At 47.2% G+C, this 15,776-nt stretch overlaps 2 protein-coding genes across 2 annotated transcripts in view; one reads left to right on the top strand and one right to left on the bottom strand.

The window, feature by feature from the left end:
- ISM2 (isthmin 2) overlaps positions 1-9,720 on the top strand; it is a gene marked incomplete at its 5' end in the record, with an annotated part of 12,735 nt that extends 3,015 nt beyond the window's left edge. Inside the window, one exon of the mRNA XM_009582511.1 lies at positions 9,668-9,720. Coding sequence (XP_009580806.1) covers positions 9,668-9,720 — 53 coding nt within the window. The remainder of the gene's footprint in view (positions 1-9,667) is intronic.
- A 17-nt stretch (positions 9,721-9,737) lies between these two features.
- Positions 9,738-15,559, bottom strand: AHSA1 (AHA1, activator of heat shock 90kDa protein ATPase homolog 1 (yeast); the record flags this gene model as incomplete). The annotated part of the gene is made up of 8 exons (XM_009582510.1): positions 9,738-10,148; positions 10,590-10,641; positions 11,191-11,292; positions 12,073-12,207; positions 12,545-12,633; positions 14,368-14,431; positions 15,104-15,186; positions 15,369-15,559. Coding segments are annotated over 8 exons (889 nt in total), but the record flags the coding sequence as incomplete, so codon positions are not given.
- Between the last annotated feature and the right edge of the window lie 217 nt (positions 15,560-15,776).

Below are 15,776 nucleotides of genomic sequence, written 5' to 3'. Positions count from 1 at the left end.
GCCACTGCCGGCTCCCACCCCGGCCCTGCTCATGGGCTTCTCGGGGGTGCCAGGCAGAGAGGGGAGGACATGCCATCTGTCTTGTCCCCTTAGAGGGGCACCTTGGCCCCACTCGGATTTCCGAGGGTGCCAGAGGTTATCATGGTGCGATCCCTGCCGTGCCACCCGGGGAGGTCCCGCACCCCGGGGTGCCTGGGCTGGCGCGCGGGCAGCCGCAGGGGATGGGAGGCGTAAAGGGAACGGGGGGCTGCTCCCGTCTGCTTTTATTCTCTATGATCTTTCAATGCAACCTGAAAGCTGAGTGTCTGCAGGGTGAAATGGCCTCAGCTCCTGCTGGCTTCATGCCACATCTGAGGAGCTGGCCTTCTGCAGGCAGAACTGCCTGCTCTTGCCTGGACACCTGCCCTGGCACACCCTGGTCTACTTCTGAAACTGGGGGTTGGTCCTCCTAGGGAGAGGCAGGGCTGTCCCAGCCATGCGTACAGAGCGGGGCCTCCCCTCTCCTCGGTTTTTTGCATGTGGGGTTGGGAAGGAGCAGGAAGAGGCTTAGCAGGGTCTCATGGGTCCGGGGAGTGTGTGGAGCAGGAGGAGACTGGCCGCCTGGGCTGCCTTTGCAAGATTGCCTTGCCACCGCGGTTTTGGCTGCGAAAGGGAACACTGGGTGCCAAAGCCAGTGGTGGACCTCAGAGGAGGTCAGCACGGGGGGGGCACCGCCTGTGTGCATTTCAGCCCCTCTGCCTCAGTGCTTGGGGGAGTGGGGTGGCAGCACCCATGCAAGTCCCACCACCAGCCCGCCTCCATGCCTCGGCTCCCCAGCAGACCCCCAGCGGGTTTCAGTGCTCGGGACCACCCGTGACATGGCCCAGCAGAAAGTCCTCCATTTCCTACTCACAGCCCTGCTGGGGGCAGGAGGCGGCTTGGCCACCGCTCGTGCCATTGCTGGAGAGGAGCAAAAAGCACCGAGCCAAGTTGGGAACAAGCCAGGTGCTGCTGGGTGCACCCTGTGTCTGCCCAGGTCCCCAGTGAGAGGCAGCCCAGAGAAAGCAAGTCGTGGGCGCACCCTGTGCTCCTCAGACTCATTGCCTGGCCAGGCGAGCCAGTGTGGCTCCAAAGGAGGAAGACGCACGTGCTAATAATGTCAGTACCTGGTGTCTGCAGATCATGGATCATGGTGCTCTCCATTGGCGCTTTGGTCTTGCCTGGGTTTTATTCAGCTTTTCACAGGTCCATGGCAGTTCCTCCCAGCATATTTTGGGAGCTCCCAAGTTTCCTGCAGAGAAACTAGGCTGAGCACCTTTATCCCTGGAAACTCAGTTGCTGAACCTGGCAGAAACTGTTCATAGCTTTTATTTAGCAAATTTTATGCATCAGAGGAAATAAAAGAGCAAGTCAAGCACACGTAAAGAAGAATGGAGTCATTTCTAGACTAGAGGTTTTACCCAAGGCTGTTGGCTAGTCCATGTTTTTCTGCAGGACACTGTTGGACATCTGCACTGTTGGGTGCAGAGGTCCTTGGTTGACTGTCCTGTGCTAGGTCTGTCCTTTTTGCAGGAGCTTTCTCCAGGGCCAGTGAATATCCACGGTCTGATAAGTCTTTGGGGAGTCTGTCTGGGAGTGTCTTATATATGTTGAGTGTATGTTGATCTCTTTGCCTTGGTTACTGATAGAATATTGCATCCTTGGTCATCAGTACCTAAGACTTCATTGCTGGTAAAACAAAAGTATTAATGAAGTTATCACTGAATTATTCTTATTTAACTATTATTCCACACTCGTATTCCCAGACTCCAGTTATGGGTGCTATCAAAACATAGGCAGACACCGTCCATTTCCCAACAGGCGTGCAGTCTGAGAGGACCAGTGTTATGTAAAGGGTGAGAAGGAGAACACACCGAATAAGCATGGATGGAGACCACGGAGACCTGGTAAATTTTCACGACCATTACATGTTCCCTAGCCCAAATTGTCATTTGCTCACTAGTTTCTGGTAAAGAGGTAGGTCATAAAGAGGTGGTCAAGAGGGGGTGGCAGTGGTCTTGTGGCTTGGTTCTGGGAGCCTGGGACGTGTGTGGGGAGGCTCAGCAACAGACATAGAGGTGTTTGTATGGGAAACAGACAAATTGAGCGGCCGAGGCCATGGAAGAGATGAGCTTGTTATCTTTTGTCATTTGGCAGAACATCTTCATATTTCCTCTCCCATATCATATGTCACCACTAACATCAGCAGACTATCAGAGGAGCTTATTTACCATCAGTGCACAGACTTCCTTAAAACAACCTCCCATTAAATGTGCCAAGTGTCCAGTATTGGACCCATGCATGAAGCAGGACCTCTGCAAACAGCCTTTCTTGAAGGAGACTTTCAATAGCTCAGCCAATTTGTTAGCTTGGCTGCTCTCTGAGGAAATGCTCTTATATTAAGGACTGTTACCCAGGATTTGCACCCTCCTCCTCTTTATACTGGGTATGTCAACCAGTCTAACCCCCCAAAAGGAAACTATATTCTGTAATAAATGGTCCAAGGGCAAGTAGAAAAATTTCTTGCATTGAGCACCCCCAAAAGCTGGTTGAAAGCCGAGTGGGTGTTCTGCCTCGCTGCCTCTATGGTTTGGACAATACAGGCATGAACTGGAGCATGAGAAACAAGCAGTGTTGTTCCTCACGCAAGCACCTTACACACCTGGAGGCTTTGAGGGCACCCTGAGAAAAGTAGACATTAAGAAAGCGTTCATTTTTATATCCCATCAAAGATTCTGTCCAGCCCACTGGTATTTAAGTGATGAATCTCTAAGCTTCCACTACTTAAGTTTATTGTGGGTTTTATATATAATATATATAAAATGTCTTTTACTCCTACAAAATTTCATAGAGAAGAATTCTTTATTCTGATGCTGCAATAAAGCACTTTATATATGTATGTGTTGCTGAGTTCATTCAGTTGGGACTGAAGCATATGTTGCTATTTGTTTTGGTTGAGAGGGATGGCACTACGTTGAATGCTATGTGTCTTGGGTCCCCAGCCCCAATGCCGTACTGCAAAGACCCTGGTGGCTTCGCTTCCTTCCCTTAGCATTTGCATTTGATGGTGTCTGGCTGCAAGAATCGCAGCTAACAGACTATCTGGAGCCCACCGCTACAGCCATGGATATGTGAAGTTCTGCTCACAGGGAAGGAAGCCTCCCGTGAGAAGACCATCAGAGTCAGTGCTGAGAAGCAAATGCATTGCCTGTGCCTCAGCCCTGACCCCAGGTTTTATTCCATACTCAGCCTGGCCAGAGCTGGGTGCCGGCCGACCTTACACCAGCGCACTGCTTTAAGCAGGTGTTGAGCATGGGAGCGAGTTAAACCCCCAGCATCATCCCAGATGGAGAACTGGTTTGGCAAACCACCTCCAGAGCCAGCAGCTAATGGTAGCAGGGGGATTTGCAAAGCTTTCCAGGGATCACAACTTTTTGTTGCCATTAATTTGCTGCATAAATCGTGATCACTTCCAAGCTCTTGCTATTTCCAGCTGTTTTCCCTCCTTCTCTCTTGCTCCTTTTGCTTTGTGCTGGCTGCACATCTGTCAAGGGTTATCTGCTACTCCAGCACAGGGTTCTGCTTGCAGCTGCCTGGCGCCATTGCTGGCCCCTGCCTGGATGGAGCAGATGGCTCCTCTCCGTGAAGGATGCCCTGAGCTTCCCGCTGGTCTTCTGCAAGATCAAAAACATTGTTGCATGGAGCCCGAGCCCTGCTCTGCAAAAAGCTCCTGGAAGGGCAGGCAGCAGTTACTACTGTGTATATAACATGCCTAACATGCTTTATCCTCTGCAACAAGGTCCTTGCTGTGCTGGATGCTGAGCCCTGCTCCGAAACTCCTGGGCTATAGAAATCCCACAGCCAGAGGATGGAAGCAGGAAGAATTGCTGCCCTAATTCTGGAGGTGCTCAAGACCTGGAGGTGTCACCTGAAATCACAGAGTGAGTCTGCAGCTGACTCTCAAGCTGCTTTGAACACAAGACTTCTTGACCAGTTGAGTTGTCTTAGTTTACCAGCCTGGACCGGAGCTTTGTGTGGCTCAGCTGTACCAGTTCCCTGGCACCTGACTTGCAGCTGAGTTAGTTTGAACACAGGAGGAGCCGTGCCCAGATTTTGCTAGGCACCATGGTCACCATGTCCTTCCTGACCTCCCCTCTTGGCCCCAGACAAGTCAGGAGCAAGCTGTGCAAAGACCTTCTGACTGAGAATGACACCTTGAAGGCACGGGTGCGTGGGTGCGCCTGGGGGACAGGCGGGGTGAGTGCAGCCCCCCTCTCAGGGATGAGATTTCATAGAAACACGATTACGGCAACAGAGATCCCATTAGCTGTCTGCTTTTTTTCGGGGCTCCTGCTCCAAGAATCTGCTTGTTGGAAAGCACACAAAAAGCCCAGCTGGGCCCAGAAGGCGCCGCTTTGGGAGGAGAAGACAGAGGATGATAATGCCAGGAGAGTTTGGCCAAAGCCTGTGGAGCAGACCTGAATCGCAAACCTGAGCCTAGGAAAGAGCAAAGTGTGGTTGCGATGGTCTGTGGACCTTGAGTTAAAACTGAAGCTCTGGAGAGGAAAAAAAACCTTCCAGGCACCACTGTTCCTTGCCACCCCACTGTGTGGCACAGCACAGCACACAGCCGCCAACTTCTCTGTAGAAGAGTAACCAAAAAAAAAAAAATCACACTAGCTGCAGTTTTTCGGCAGTAGCCCTGCTGACCGCAGCATCAACAAGGGATGAACAGGAGCTTGTGGCAAGACCTGGTCTCCTGGGCTTTGCCTTCGCCCTCAGTGCGGAGAATCGCCCCCAGCCCGTCCCCAGCACCCAGCAGAGCCTGTTCTCTGCTCCGCTTTCACCGATGCCATGAGGAGGGATGCCAAAATCGCACTGGGGTAGCCCTGCCCGAAGTGTCTGCAGGATGGGATTTACTCCCTCCGTCTCCACAGAGGATGGACCCACATGTTTGCAGTCAAGAAAGGAATGTCTCACCCTCCTTCCCTGCCACGCAGCGGCCAGCTGCTCCTCGGAAATGCCTGAAAGGAGCCCAGCTGGTGGGGCCCGGCCCCCGCTTTGTTCCAGGTCCTCGCAAGCATGTCAGCTATTCTTCTCTCACTGCATGGGAGCCCGGCAGTAGGGATCACAGCCCTGCGCAGCTTGACTGTCACGCACGGGCCAGGGGCCACAGCAGAGCCCATCCGCCAGCCAGCATCCCCCGCCATGCCAGCCCCAACCCCGGCCGGGCTTGGCTGTGCTGCGGGAGCTGAGCCGCAGCCGGCAGGGCGGCCATGAGGTTTCTGAAGAGCCAGGAGAAAGTCCCCCCTGACCAGGCATCACAGCCTTTGCACACAGGGATGTACCACAGAAAATGGATTTAGATGGGGTCTCGAGAAACTTCGTAGCCCCACCATGGGGACACGGACAAATCATTCCTCACCGACGGGTCCCACTCTCTGCTGCACTTCAAGCTCTCCAGTGATGGAGATGCCACAGTAACCCTCAGCTTTACTATTCTTGCAGGGAGAAATATTTTACTAGCAGCCAATCTAAATCCTTCCTGCTTTATTTTAAGCCCACTGCATCTTATCTGCAGTGATCACAGAGAGCATATTATTGCCTTATTTGCTCCTACGTCTCACGTTTTTCAGAATTTTATCATTGCGCTCTGATTTCCCTCCTTCTCCGCCATCTTCTCTTCTGTAGACTAAACAAATGCAATTCTTTCAGGCTTTCCCTAGAAGCCGTACTTGCAGACCTCCGGTCAGTCTCATTGCCCACCACTGGGCTTGCTCCAACTAATTCACATCTTTCTTGAAGCGTGGAGCCCAAAACTGAAGCCACGGGGTCTTATCTGGGGCTTTCTTAATGCTATACGGAAAGATTTCTTCACAAGACCTACAAACCCGAGCCTGCCCAGGCAGCTTTTGTTCTCTTCCGTGATGTTTTAAATTTATGTTCATTTGAAAATTCACCATAACCTGCCCAGCTTAAATGTCTTTTACAGATGTGCTGCCAAGCCTGTTGCTTCCCCTCTTGTACACGTTACCGGTGGCTTCTGCCTCAGTGTAAAACTTTGCAATTCAGTGAGGTCAAATATACTTTTTTTTTCCTCCTGGATCACTTTTCCACTTTGTCAACATCATTTTCAATCCTAAACTTGTCTTCTAAGAGTTTTACAGCACCAGTGGTGATGTAAATTACTTTGGACTTTGAAGTTATCAGTTATCTTCTATACTGAAACATACTGGATTCATTACAGCTCTATTAGGCCTTCCCTTATTTACTAATAAAAATATCATATAAAGCATTGCGTAAAGTCTTAATAGAGCCCAGATATTCTGCCAAAGAAAGGCATTAGGTTGACTCGATATGAGTTGTGCTTGATGTAGCCGTGCTATAGGTATGCTGGTCATTACTTTTTACCTGATTAGGTGGGTATTTACAGATTACTGACTGCATTTATCAGTATTTTTTCATGAATTGATGTTACAGACTGATCTAATTCCCTTGGCCCTCACCTCTCTCTCCTTCTCCCTACCTCTCCGCAGCCCCATTCCTCATTGAATTCTGAAAGATTGCTCCACTTTCCCAAGTAAGTCTTCTAGGGTAAAGTGTCAGGCCCTGTCATCCTGGAAACATCCAACTACTTTCACTTTGGCTTTCTTAAAAAATATTTTATTTAAGTTCTTCCCGTTTTGCCATTGAAATAGGGTTGGGATGATGTTTCAAAGCAGTTTTAATAGTTACTTGGGCTAGGGGCTTTCAATCTCTTTCTTTGATTTGTGGCCTGATCTTCCCATAGAAGTTTCACATACATAAATGATCAAAACACACTAAAAAGGGCCAAGTGAGTCATAACACCATCACCTAAACCAGCATCCAGTCTCTGACAGCAGTCACAGCAGGTGACTAGGAAGGAAGAGTAAAGAAAAGGACAAGCACACGTCGCTATTTCCTTGAAGTACTTTCCTTGTCGCCAGCAGCTGGTGGCCAAGAGGCTTCTTGAGCCAGATGTGATGGTCTTTCTGTTTAATAGCCCTTGGTTGTTTTATTCTTCCATGAATTTTTCCACTCCTGTTCTGAATCCATGTAAACTTTTAGTGGTACCATACCACCAGCTGCAAGAAATTCCAGAATTCACTAAGTGTGTTCAGAGACTCGTTTGGCTGGGACCCCATCTTTTGCTGTTTGGTGGTTGCTCCTTACTCATCTTCTCCATGTGCCTCGTAAGTGCGTAGCCAGTTAGCATCCACCTGACCTCGCATCACTCTGAAAAATTCACTGTTTACTTCTATCTCTGTTTTCTGGTTTTTTAACCTTTGTTTTCTTTAATTCACAAGACTTCCCCTCTTATTTTGAGTCAGTTCAAATTCTTGAAGAGCCTTTGGGCAGGAACCTTGCTTTTCTTCCTCATCTTACATAGCCCTCCCTCCCCCAGATATCTGAAGGACTGCAAACTCTGTCTGGCTCTCCTGACACTTCCAAGTAAAGCAAAGGTCTGGGGTTTCTCATTAGCATCTGTATAGCTGCACCAGATGTCAGCTGTAGCTGAAGGAGTGGGTCTCTTTGCTGAAAGGGGGCAGATGTAGCGCAGGGACTTTCACTAGTATGCAGCGACTTAAGGCTCGGATCGCCTTCGCCAAGTAAACTGCTGAAGTGGTGTAAGGCATTACCACCGCTGTGACCCGTTAGAGGTAGCATATCCTGACACGCTCTGCACCTCAGGCTAAGCACTAGCTCACAGCCTGGCCTTTTAGCACAAGATCTTCTTCACCAGTGGGTTGTGAACAGCAGCCAAGGCACGGCTACATGGCTACACAGCCCGTTCTGCTGCTGTGGAGGTGGCGATTTCCAGCCCGAGGGGCAGGGAGCCAGCTGGGCCAGCACCCGCATAACTCAGGGCAGTCAGTTTTGCTGGAAGAAGAGCCCTCAAACGGCCTCCGAGCAAAGCCCTGAGTCCGTGAGCCCCATGAATGTGAGTTGCTGGCTGAGGCCAAAGCGTGTCCTATTAGAGTAGCAGCAGGATGCCTGAAGTAAACCCTGTTTGTGATGAAAGGAAGGCAATTAAAATTCCACTTCAGCTGCCTTCCTGTCCCACTTCCTAACCTTCCAGCGGCAGGTGATTAGCAGGGCCTGCCTTCTGCTGCCCTCGCTCAGCTATGCCAGCAGAGCCCCGCTGCAGGCGAGCACTGCTGCCGCGGCGTGGCCAGCTGCCGGCACGGCTGCCGAAGCACAGCGAGGACACCGTGATTCAGCCGTTGAGTTTGTCTCAAGTTAACTTAGAACGAGCTCATTTTTTCAGTTTTCAAATCATTTTGCTCTTCTCTTACCAAAGCTCTTGCCTTGGCTGTGAACACACTTGCTGGTCCTGCTGTTTAAGGTGTCCCATGTTTCTGTCCAGGATTTCCCAAACAGAAAACCAAACACGCACGCTGCACAGTGACATCAGCCTGCTTACATCATGTTAAACTCCCGCAGCCTACCAGATGCGTACAGTAGTTCACCTGTGCGTAAGAATCCTGGCAAAATACCTGTGGCCCCTTTCCCAGCCAGCCAATGCTTTAAGGAAGACAACCCTGCAGGACACAGGGAAGCCCTACCACATCCACAGGTGCCCCGTCTTCGTACAACTTCCTTTGTGGTCGCAGGTCAGCACAGGGATAAGTACACAATACAGAACTTAGTTTCGTACTGCACTCTTGATGTCTGTACACACTTTACCATGAACAATCACTTTGAAATAATGAAAAGGCTAGAAATGCTCTCCATAGTTTAGAAGGCAACTCAATTACATTTGGGTTTTTTTAAACAGGCACTAAAGTTTTTTGTCCTGTCTCCTCTACCAAGGCGGATGGCTACAACATGCCATTCAGAGTTAAAAAAAAAAAAATCCCCAAACCAGGAATTCTCACCCAGTAACATTACTTCTAGCTTACTAGAGATGCTCTGCAGAAAACACTAGCAGAAAACAAAGTATGCGAGAGAAGCTCATGCCTCAAAGTGAAAACCAAGCACTTCAGTCACCCTTGAGATTAAGCAGACTGACAATCTGACAAGAACTAGATTTCTCCCCTATCCTATAAACATGTTTATTGCTTCAGAAGACATCTCTGGGAACTAACTGTATTAGCAGGAGGGAACAAGCAAGTGGTTTTCCCTTCCTCAGCAGTGAAAGCAACAGCTGAAGTGGGGTCAGCCAAAAGTACTGCACCTTGTTTATTTTACAGGAATAAATCCCACCCCCATTGAGAGTCTACAGTTTGCTTTGCCTGAAGCTCTTGGAGGTAGCTGACCCTGGGCACTGCAACCTGCTAGAACTGTTTTGTAGGTGGGAGTTTCCTTAGCAGTGGTTTGCTGATTGCCTTAGACATCGGGTGACTAAGTGACTGGCATTCTTGCAGAGCAGGCTAGTGTAAGCGTAAGAAAGGATTTTGTTGAAGAAGGGGATGTGCAAGGGAAGAGAGGAATAGCTTGAACAGGAGCTTAGAATCCTTCAGAAATGGAAAGGGTTCGAAACATTTACTAGCGGCAGATCAAAAGAAGAGAAAATGAGCAGCTGCTCAAACTAAAAACTGCATCAAGCTCATGCTCTCTACTCCCCCAGCAGTGAGGAGTAAATCACATTGGGATCAGCACTCCTCATTGATCGGTGTTTTTCCAGACAGATCCCTTCCTCAGCCTATCGACCGACTCTTTGAACTCAAGCCGATCTGAGGACACAAGTTCCACAGTGGTTTTTTTAAGTTAGGTTTATTTAGCAATAGAAGTATGTACATGTAAGAGAATCCCCTGCAGCACGAGACATGCATAAAGCAGTGAGGGACTGAAAGTGGTGCTGCTCAATGGCCTTCCTCATCACCTGTCATCCCACTTTACTCAGCAGCAGGGCCAAGATTAGAAAGGGACAGGTGAGAAATTTATCAGTCCACGTGGCAGAGTCTTCAGGCAGAGCCTTCCCAGCAACCAGTATTAAAACAAGCGGGCGCCATAGCCAAATGTCTGTTTAATGCCCTCAAAGTAGTAGCGCTGCCAGCCTTGCTTTGTTCTTTCCTCCTCACTGGCAGGAACGCCCTTGCCTTCCAAGCACACCTCCGTCTCGCCACCTTTGTCAGTGAAGTTCAAGGTAATTGTTGCGAAGTGCCCTAGAGGAACCAAAGCAAACCTGTCAGCAGTGTGTAATATAGTATATGCTGCCCCAAGGAGCTGCTCTGCTCCTCCTCTCACACAGCACCACTTAAAGGACTCCTCAGGATCCTTCCAGAGGATCTATTTATGACTACTGCAGGCCTTCCTCAGAAACAGAGGGAAGAGAGGGCTCCCTCTTCATGGGGTTCGAAGCAGTTGTGGCCACAGTTGAGCAAGCTGCCACTTCATCGTTCCTAATCCCTGGCCGCTGCTCTAAGCCGTGGCTGATGATTCTGACCTCATTGTGTGGGATATGAAACTGGGATAAGGCTGGTGCAGCTCCCAGAACACCGTGTGCTCCCCGATCACGAGCCAGAGTGCAGTGTGGCAAATGGGGCTGGAATTCTTCAAACACAGGCAAGGGCTGTAATACCATAGTCCATTTTTGGACTACTTACCAGCTGGCCAAGATTTAAATCTCCATTTCATAACAAGTTGCTTCTCAGGGACCTTGAAAAGAAAGAGAAAGACTGAGTGGTAATTTTTTGCAAAACCTGCAGTCTAATAGAAAACAACTAGAATTGTGTTGATTTGAAGCCTTAGAGACCCCTCAAGAAACACACACACACACACACACACACACGGAAAGAGATTTTAAGTGTCCTTTTCTTTCCACTCCTTTTCTTGGAAGGTAGGCCATAGTACAGCCCCAAACACTGAGACAGCGTCCCTGTCCAGAAGACTTTAGTGGCAGGAGAGCTAAAGAGGAAAAGGGTCAGTTACCACCTTTAACACCCCTCCAACCTCTAATAAATATATAAAATCACACAAAGACAGGGCAGATGCATGACTGGACGCCAGATTTTCTCCCCAGATTGAAGTCCCATACATTAATCCATACTATAAGGAATGCTTCAATAGCCACAGCGATTATAGGTAACTATTGGGCACCAAGTAGAACTCCACAATTAGCTAACTGAAGCATTGTTACAGAATTGATACCTCAAAAATAAAAAGGCTGCCCCCGAGGAAGATACACCTGCACTAGTTAGTACTTACTAGGTCAACAAACTCTCCCGTGACACTGCCATCCAGTAACTGAAACTTGCCTCCTTTATCAGCCTCCAAGGCGGCTTGTGCGTGGGTGAAAGCTTGGACCGTCTGAAAAGAATTCAGGAGAAGACCTGTATCACTTGACATTATCTGCCTGCAAACTTGTTGCCTAATGCCTCCCACCCAGCTACAAAAGTTCTAGAAGAAGAGGTAAGTCAATAGTGTAAGGTCTTCATCAAGAAGACAAAAACGCCATCCTGGCCAGAAAAGCAAGGTTATAGCCACTACAGAAGCATTCTGCCTGCCAAGGGAAAAGAACCCCTAGCTTTCATATTCTGTACAGTGTTCTGTAAGCTAGTTTGATTTACTCTGTTGATTCCTTAGTGAAACCTAGTTCTATGAAAAAGTCGTATTTTTTGCCTTTTTCTTTTTTTTTTTTTTTTAAAAAAAAGGAGGAACTAAAGACTAAGACCATGTTTAAATAATGATACAATACTGCTCTCTCTTCTTAAGCTATATAATAGTGTGCAGGAGAGGGGAAGCTATTCCCAAAGTACACTTTGATATCACCTAACCTTAAAAGGAAAAACCAAAACAAAACCAAAAAGCACACAACTATAAATCCCAAGAGATCTGACCACATGCAGTAAGCGATACACCTACAGATAGGTGCTGACACCAGTCTGGAACTGGCTTCTGGCTGGCATTAATCCTCTCTTGTCAACTGTGTGAAAAGATGCACACGCGAGCTTTAAGCAACAGTTCTGCAGACCAGCTTTCTTATTCCATTCTCATGGATTGCGAGTGTCCTACAGAATGCCTTAAAAAGCTTCTTAGGAACAACCTCCTATGTGCAAAGAACAATTCTCAAAGCAAGCCTGGCATTACCTCCTGAGTAATGAATACCCGGTAGAGCTCCTCAGGAGATGTTAGGAAAGTGTCCTTCAAGCTGATCTTACATGTAGGGATCTTGACTCCTATGGATTTGGACTGCGATGTGGCAGAACTGCTGCTAGCAGCTGTCTAACAAAACAACAAACAAAACAAACACACACATACTTTTTTCACAAAAAACCTCAACAAGTGGTTCACATTTCCAAGAGAAAAAACGAAGGCTTTTGGTAAAGATGTAATTAGGTAGCAACCATATTTGAGTGTGTAAAAAGCAGATTTATCGCTCTGCTTGAATTAAGAAATATCATGTGCTGCAAATCAAAACAGTCAGGCCTATACCACAGATTGCCAATTCCTGGATATATATTTCCTGTAAACAGCATTGGTTGCTCCTGTAAGCGCTGCAATCTAATACTGTGTACCTTTCTTCACAGATCCAAAAGCATGTTCGCACAGTTTTATTTACCTTGCGGTCTTCTGCTTTAGGAGCCACCTGAGGTGTTGTTTCCATATGTTCACCATTCACTGTGGGCAAAATCATGCCCTGGGTGAATTCTGGAAAGAAAGGAATGTGCCCATGAAACTAATAAAAGATCAGGTAAACCTTTTAACTGCTCTTTGAAATACACAATCAAAAAGGGCTTCCTGGTTTCGCCCTTGCTCTTGCTAGCACCCACAACCTGAAACAGTTTTTTAAAAAAGTAAACAGATCTCTTTTCACAAGCAATTAATTCTTCTTGCCCTCACTACTCTCCACTGAAGGCCATATCAGAACCTGCCTACACTAACAGCTAGGAACTTGCCTCCTCTTCCTAGCCTAGACATACCGATCACTATCTTCCACATGTTGCTCTCATATTAGTTAGCCTTACACTTACGTAGCTTTTTCTCTCTCTCACTCTCTAATACAAATAGCAATCACATCTCAAATACTTTTATCTTGCTGGTCTAGACAAACCAAACCAAGCTTTTCCATTTATTTCAGACTGGCTCTCCATTTTTCATACCATTGTAGTACAAAAGAAAGTTACTTCTAACTCCATCTTCGATTTATCTTTTTTGACTCCAGATGCCAGGACTACACTCAGAAACCCAGGGGAGGTCTCACCAGTGCCCTGTCCAGCAGCACTAGCACTTTTATAACTCCACCAGAAGCTTCAGCCTCTTTCAGCATCATGTTTGCTTTTTCTCCAGCTCTATCACTTCTGCCTTTACCAATTACAAAAGAGTTTGCTCTTTCTCCTTCCTCTTCATCTGTTCAAACTGGCAAAATTCCATTATATAGCAGAATTTTATTATATGCGTATAATCTTGCATCTCGCAATACTTAGTTCCCACCTATTCTTATTTATTCCAGTCCACAAGATCATACAGTTTTTCCTGAACAACATTCTCATCTTCCACTGGGTGACCGCATCTCCCACCCTGAACACTAAAATGCCTGAAAAAACCCAAGGCTACAGAAATTTGATCCTGGAAAAACAGCAACCAATGGTGGTTTGTACTCTGCAAAACTTGAATATCTAGCACATGTAGTGTAATATAGGTAAATGGATACAAAAAGCAACTGTAGCATTCCCAGCCTGTACTAAAGAGCAAAGCCAAACTCAACCAAAGCACACTGATTTAACTCCAACTGCTGGAATCAGATTTATCTTCTAAAAAAAGTAATTCTGATCCATATGCTGAGACAGCTCATTCAATGACACCAACAAAACCTGCAGAGCAATTTCCAGTTGTCAGTTATTCTCAAATCCAAATAACACTAGATGCCTTTAGTGTGGCAAAAGAGGAAAAAACAACAAACTAGAGAGAAGATATCACCTTCCAAGGGAGTAAGCAAACTAAAGGCCAGATTGTGCCACATGCAGTGACTGATACTCTGTGTCACTGGGGTAGCAAACACGTTTTATTGGCTTTATTTTCTCTATAGCTGAGCTTCAGCATGTGAAGGACATTCTCAGTTTTAAAACATAAATCCAAAAATGCTGTTTATTATTGGATTATCACCAAAAACAATCTTTCTGGGCTGTGCTACAGTGTCTAGAGACAGAAGTGCTTCTTGCCAAATGCTAACCATTTTCAAAAGAGACAGAAAAGTTACTGTTGTTGCTCTGACACCTTCCTGTTGAGATGGGGTCAGGAACTAATATTCACTCCTCTCATTACTCCCATCCCTTCTTTAGCATTAGCCCCTATGGGTTCCCGTAATACTTCTCCCTCTCAGTTACATACCTGTTTTGAGAGTGCTGATATAAGTTTTCATTGCATCTCTAATCTTTTTTGCACCCTCTTGCTTCATCAGGGTCTTCAAGTTAGTGTCAGGTTCATCTTTAGCAAGGCTGACATGGATCTAAACAAGAAAGACAAGTGCTGATTAACAAAGCCATACTTGCACAGTCCTTTTATTACTCAATTCAACATCGCTATTAGACTTTGGCTAAACTTTCACAAGCAGCAGTGCAGTTTTATTAATCTTTCATTTCATCTCTCTCATCCTACAGTAATGTACGCATGTACCTAAATACCTTCATGTGCTATAGAGCCCTTATATCTAGAAGACAGGAATTAATTTGATAAAGGTACAACATGATGGGGAGGGACTCTTTATCAGGGAGTTTAGTGACAGGATGAGGGGTAATGGATTTAAACTGAAAGAGGGTAGATTTAGATTAGATATAAGGAAGAAATTCTTCACTGTGAGGGTGGTGAGGCACTGGAACAGGTTGCCCATAGAAGTTGTGGATGCCCCATCCCTGGAAGTGTTCAAGGCCAGGTTGGATGGGGCTTTGAGCAACTTGGTCTAATAGAAGGTGTCCCTGCCCATGGCAGGGGGTTTGGAACTAGATGATCGTTAAAGTCCCTTCCAACCCAAACCATTCTATGATTCTATGCAGTCTCTAACACTAAAAAAGTTCTACGCAAATGTTCTAAAAAAGGTAACACGGAAGGAAATATTAATGCTGTGAGGATTCCTGTTAGAACAGCCATACAGCCAGCAGTATTAGCCTTTAGCTGTGCTTACCTCAACTTCATCAATGTCATTTTCATCTGAGAGATTAGGAATCTCCACATAACCTTTGTATTTCACTCCTGTCTTTGAGGTGCCTGCAATTACAATTATGTTGTTCAGATCAACGTTTCTTACTCTGGTTGTGGTAAAAGCAAACTTGTATTGTATCACAACACAATACTCCCTTTATTATTATTTCCTAAATGAGATAAGAATCCTTATTCTTAGTCTTATACCAGAATCTGGCCTTGAAACAGGACAGGAGAACATCACTCACCTGTCCATGCCAGCTTGATAGCCCACTCATAGAAGAAGATAAGTTTCCCTTTGCGGTTGTTAATGGACGCCTCTCCATCCAGCTTGCTCACTTCTGTCACCTCACAAGCCCCTTCCTCACTCTCCACCCTGACAGGCAGGAGGAGAGTTTTCAGCCGCTCTGTGGACCAGTTGGAGGCATCCCGCTCCGTCCTGAGAGAAAACCGGGCAGGGTGACAACCTGGGACAGGCCACACTGCCAGCACGCACTGGGACTATCTAGCCTTCCCCGGTCCTTCCCTCCCTGCCCCGTTCCAACACATGCACACAGCCCTTCCCCGGGGCACCCACCCAGGCATTCCCCGGGCACCCCCAATACACCGGATCGGGCACCCCCCCACACACCCTCCGCACACACACATACACGCGC

The sequence above is a fragment of the Fulmarus glacialis genome, unplaced genomic scaffold (assembly GCF_000690835.1).
Source record: "Fulmarus glacialis isolate BGI_N327 unplaced genomic scaffold, ASM69083v1 scaffold27067, whole genome shotgun sequence".
Taxonomy (NCBI): domain Eukaryota; kingdom Metazoa; phylum Chordata; class Aves; order Procellariiformes; family Procellariidae; genus Fulmarus; species Fulmarus glacialis.
The sequence above is the reverse complement of the archived record's forward strand: the minus strand, read 5'-3'. Positions and strand labels throughout refer to the sequence as shown.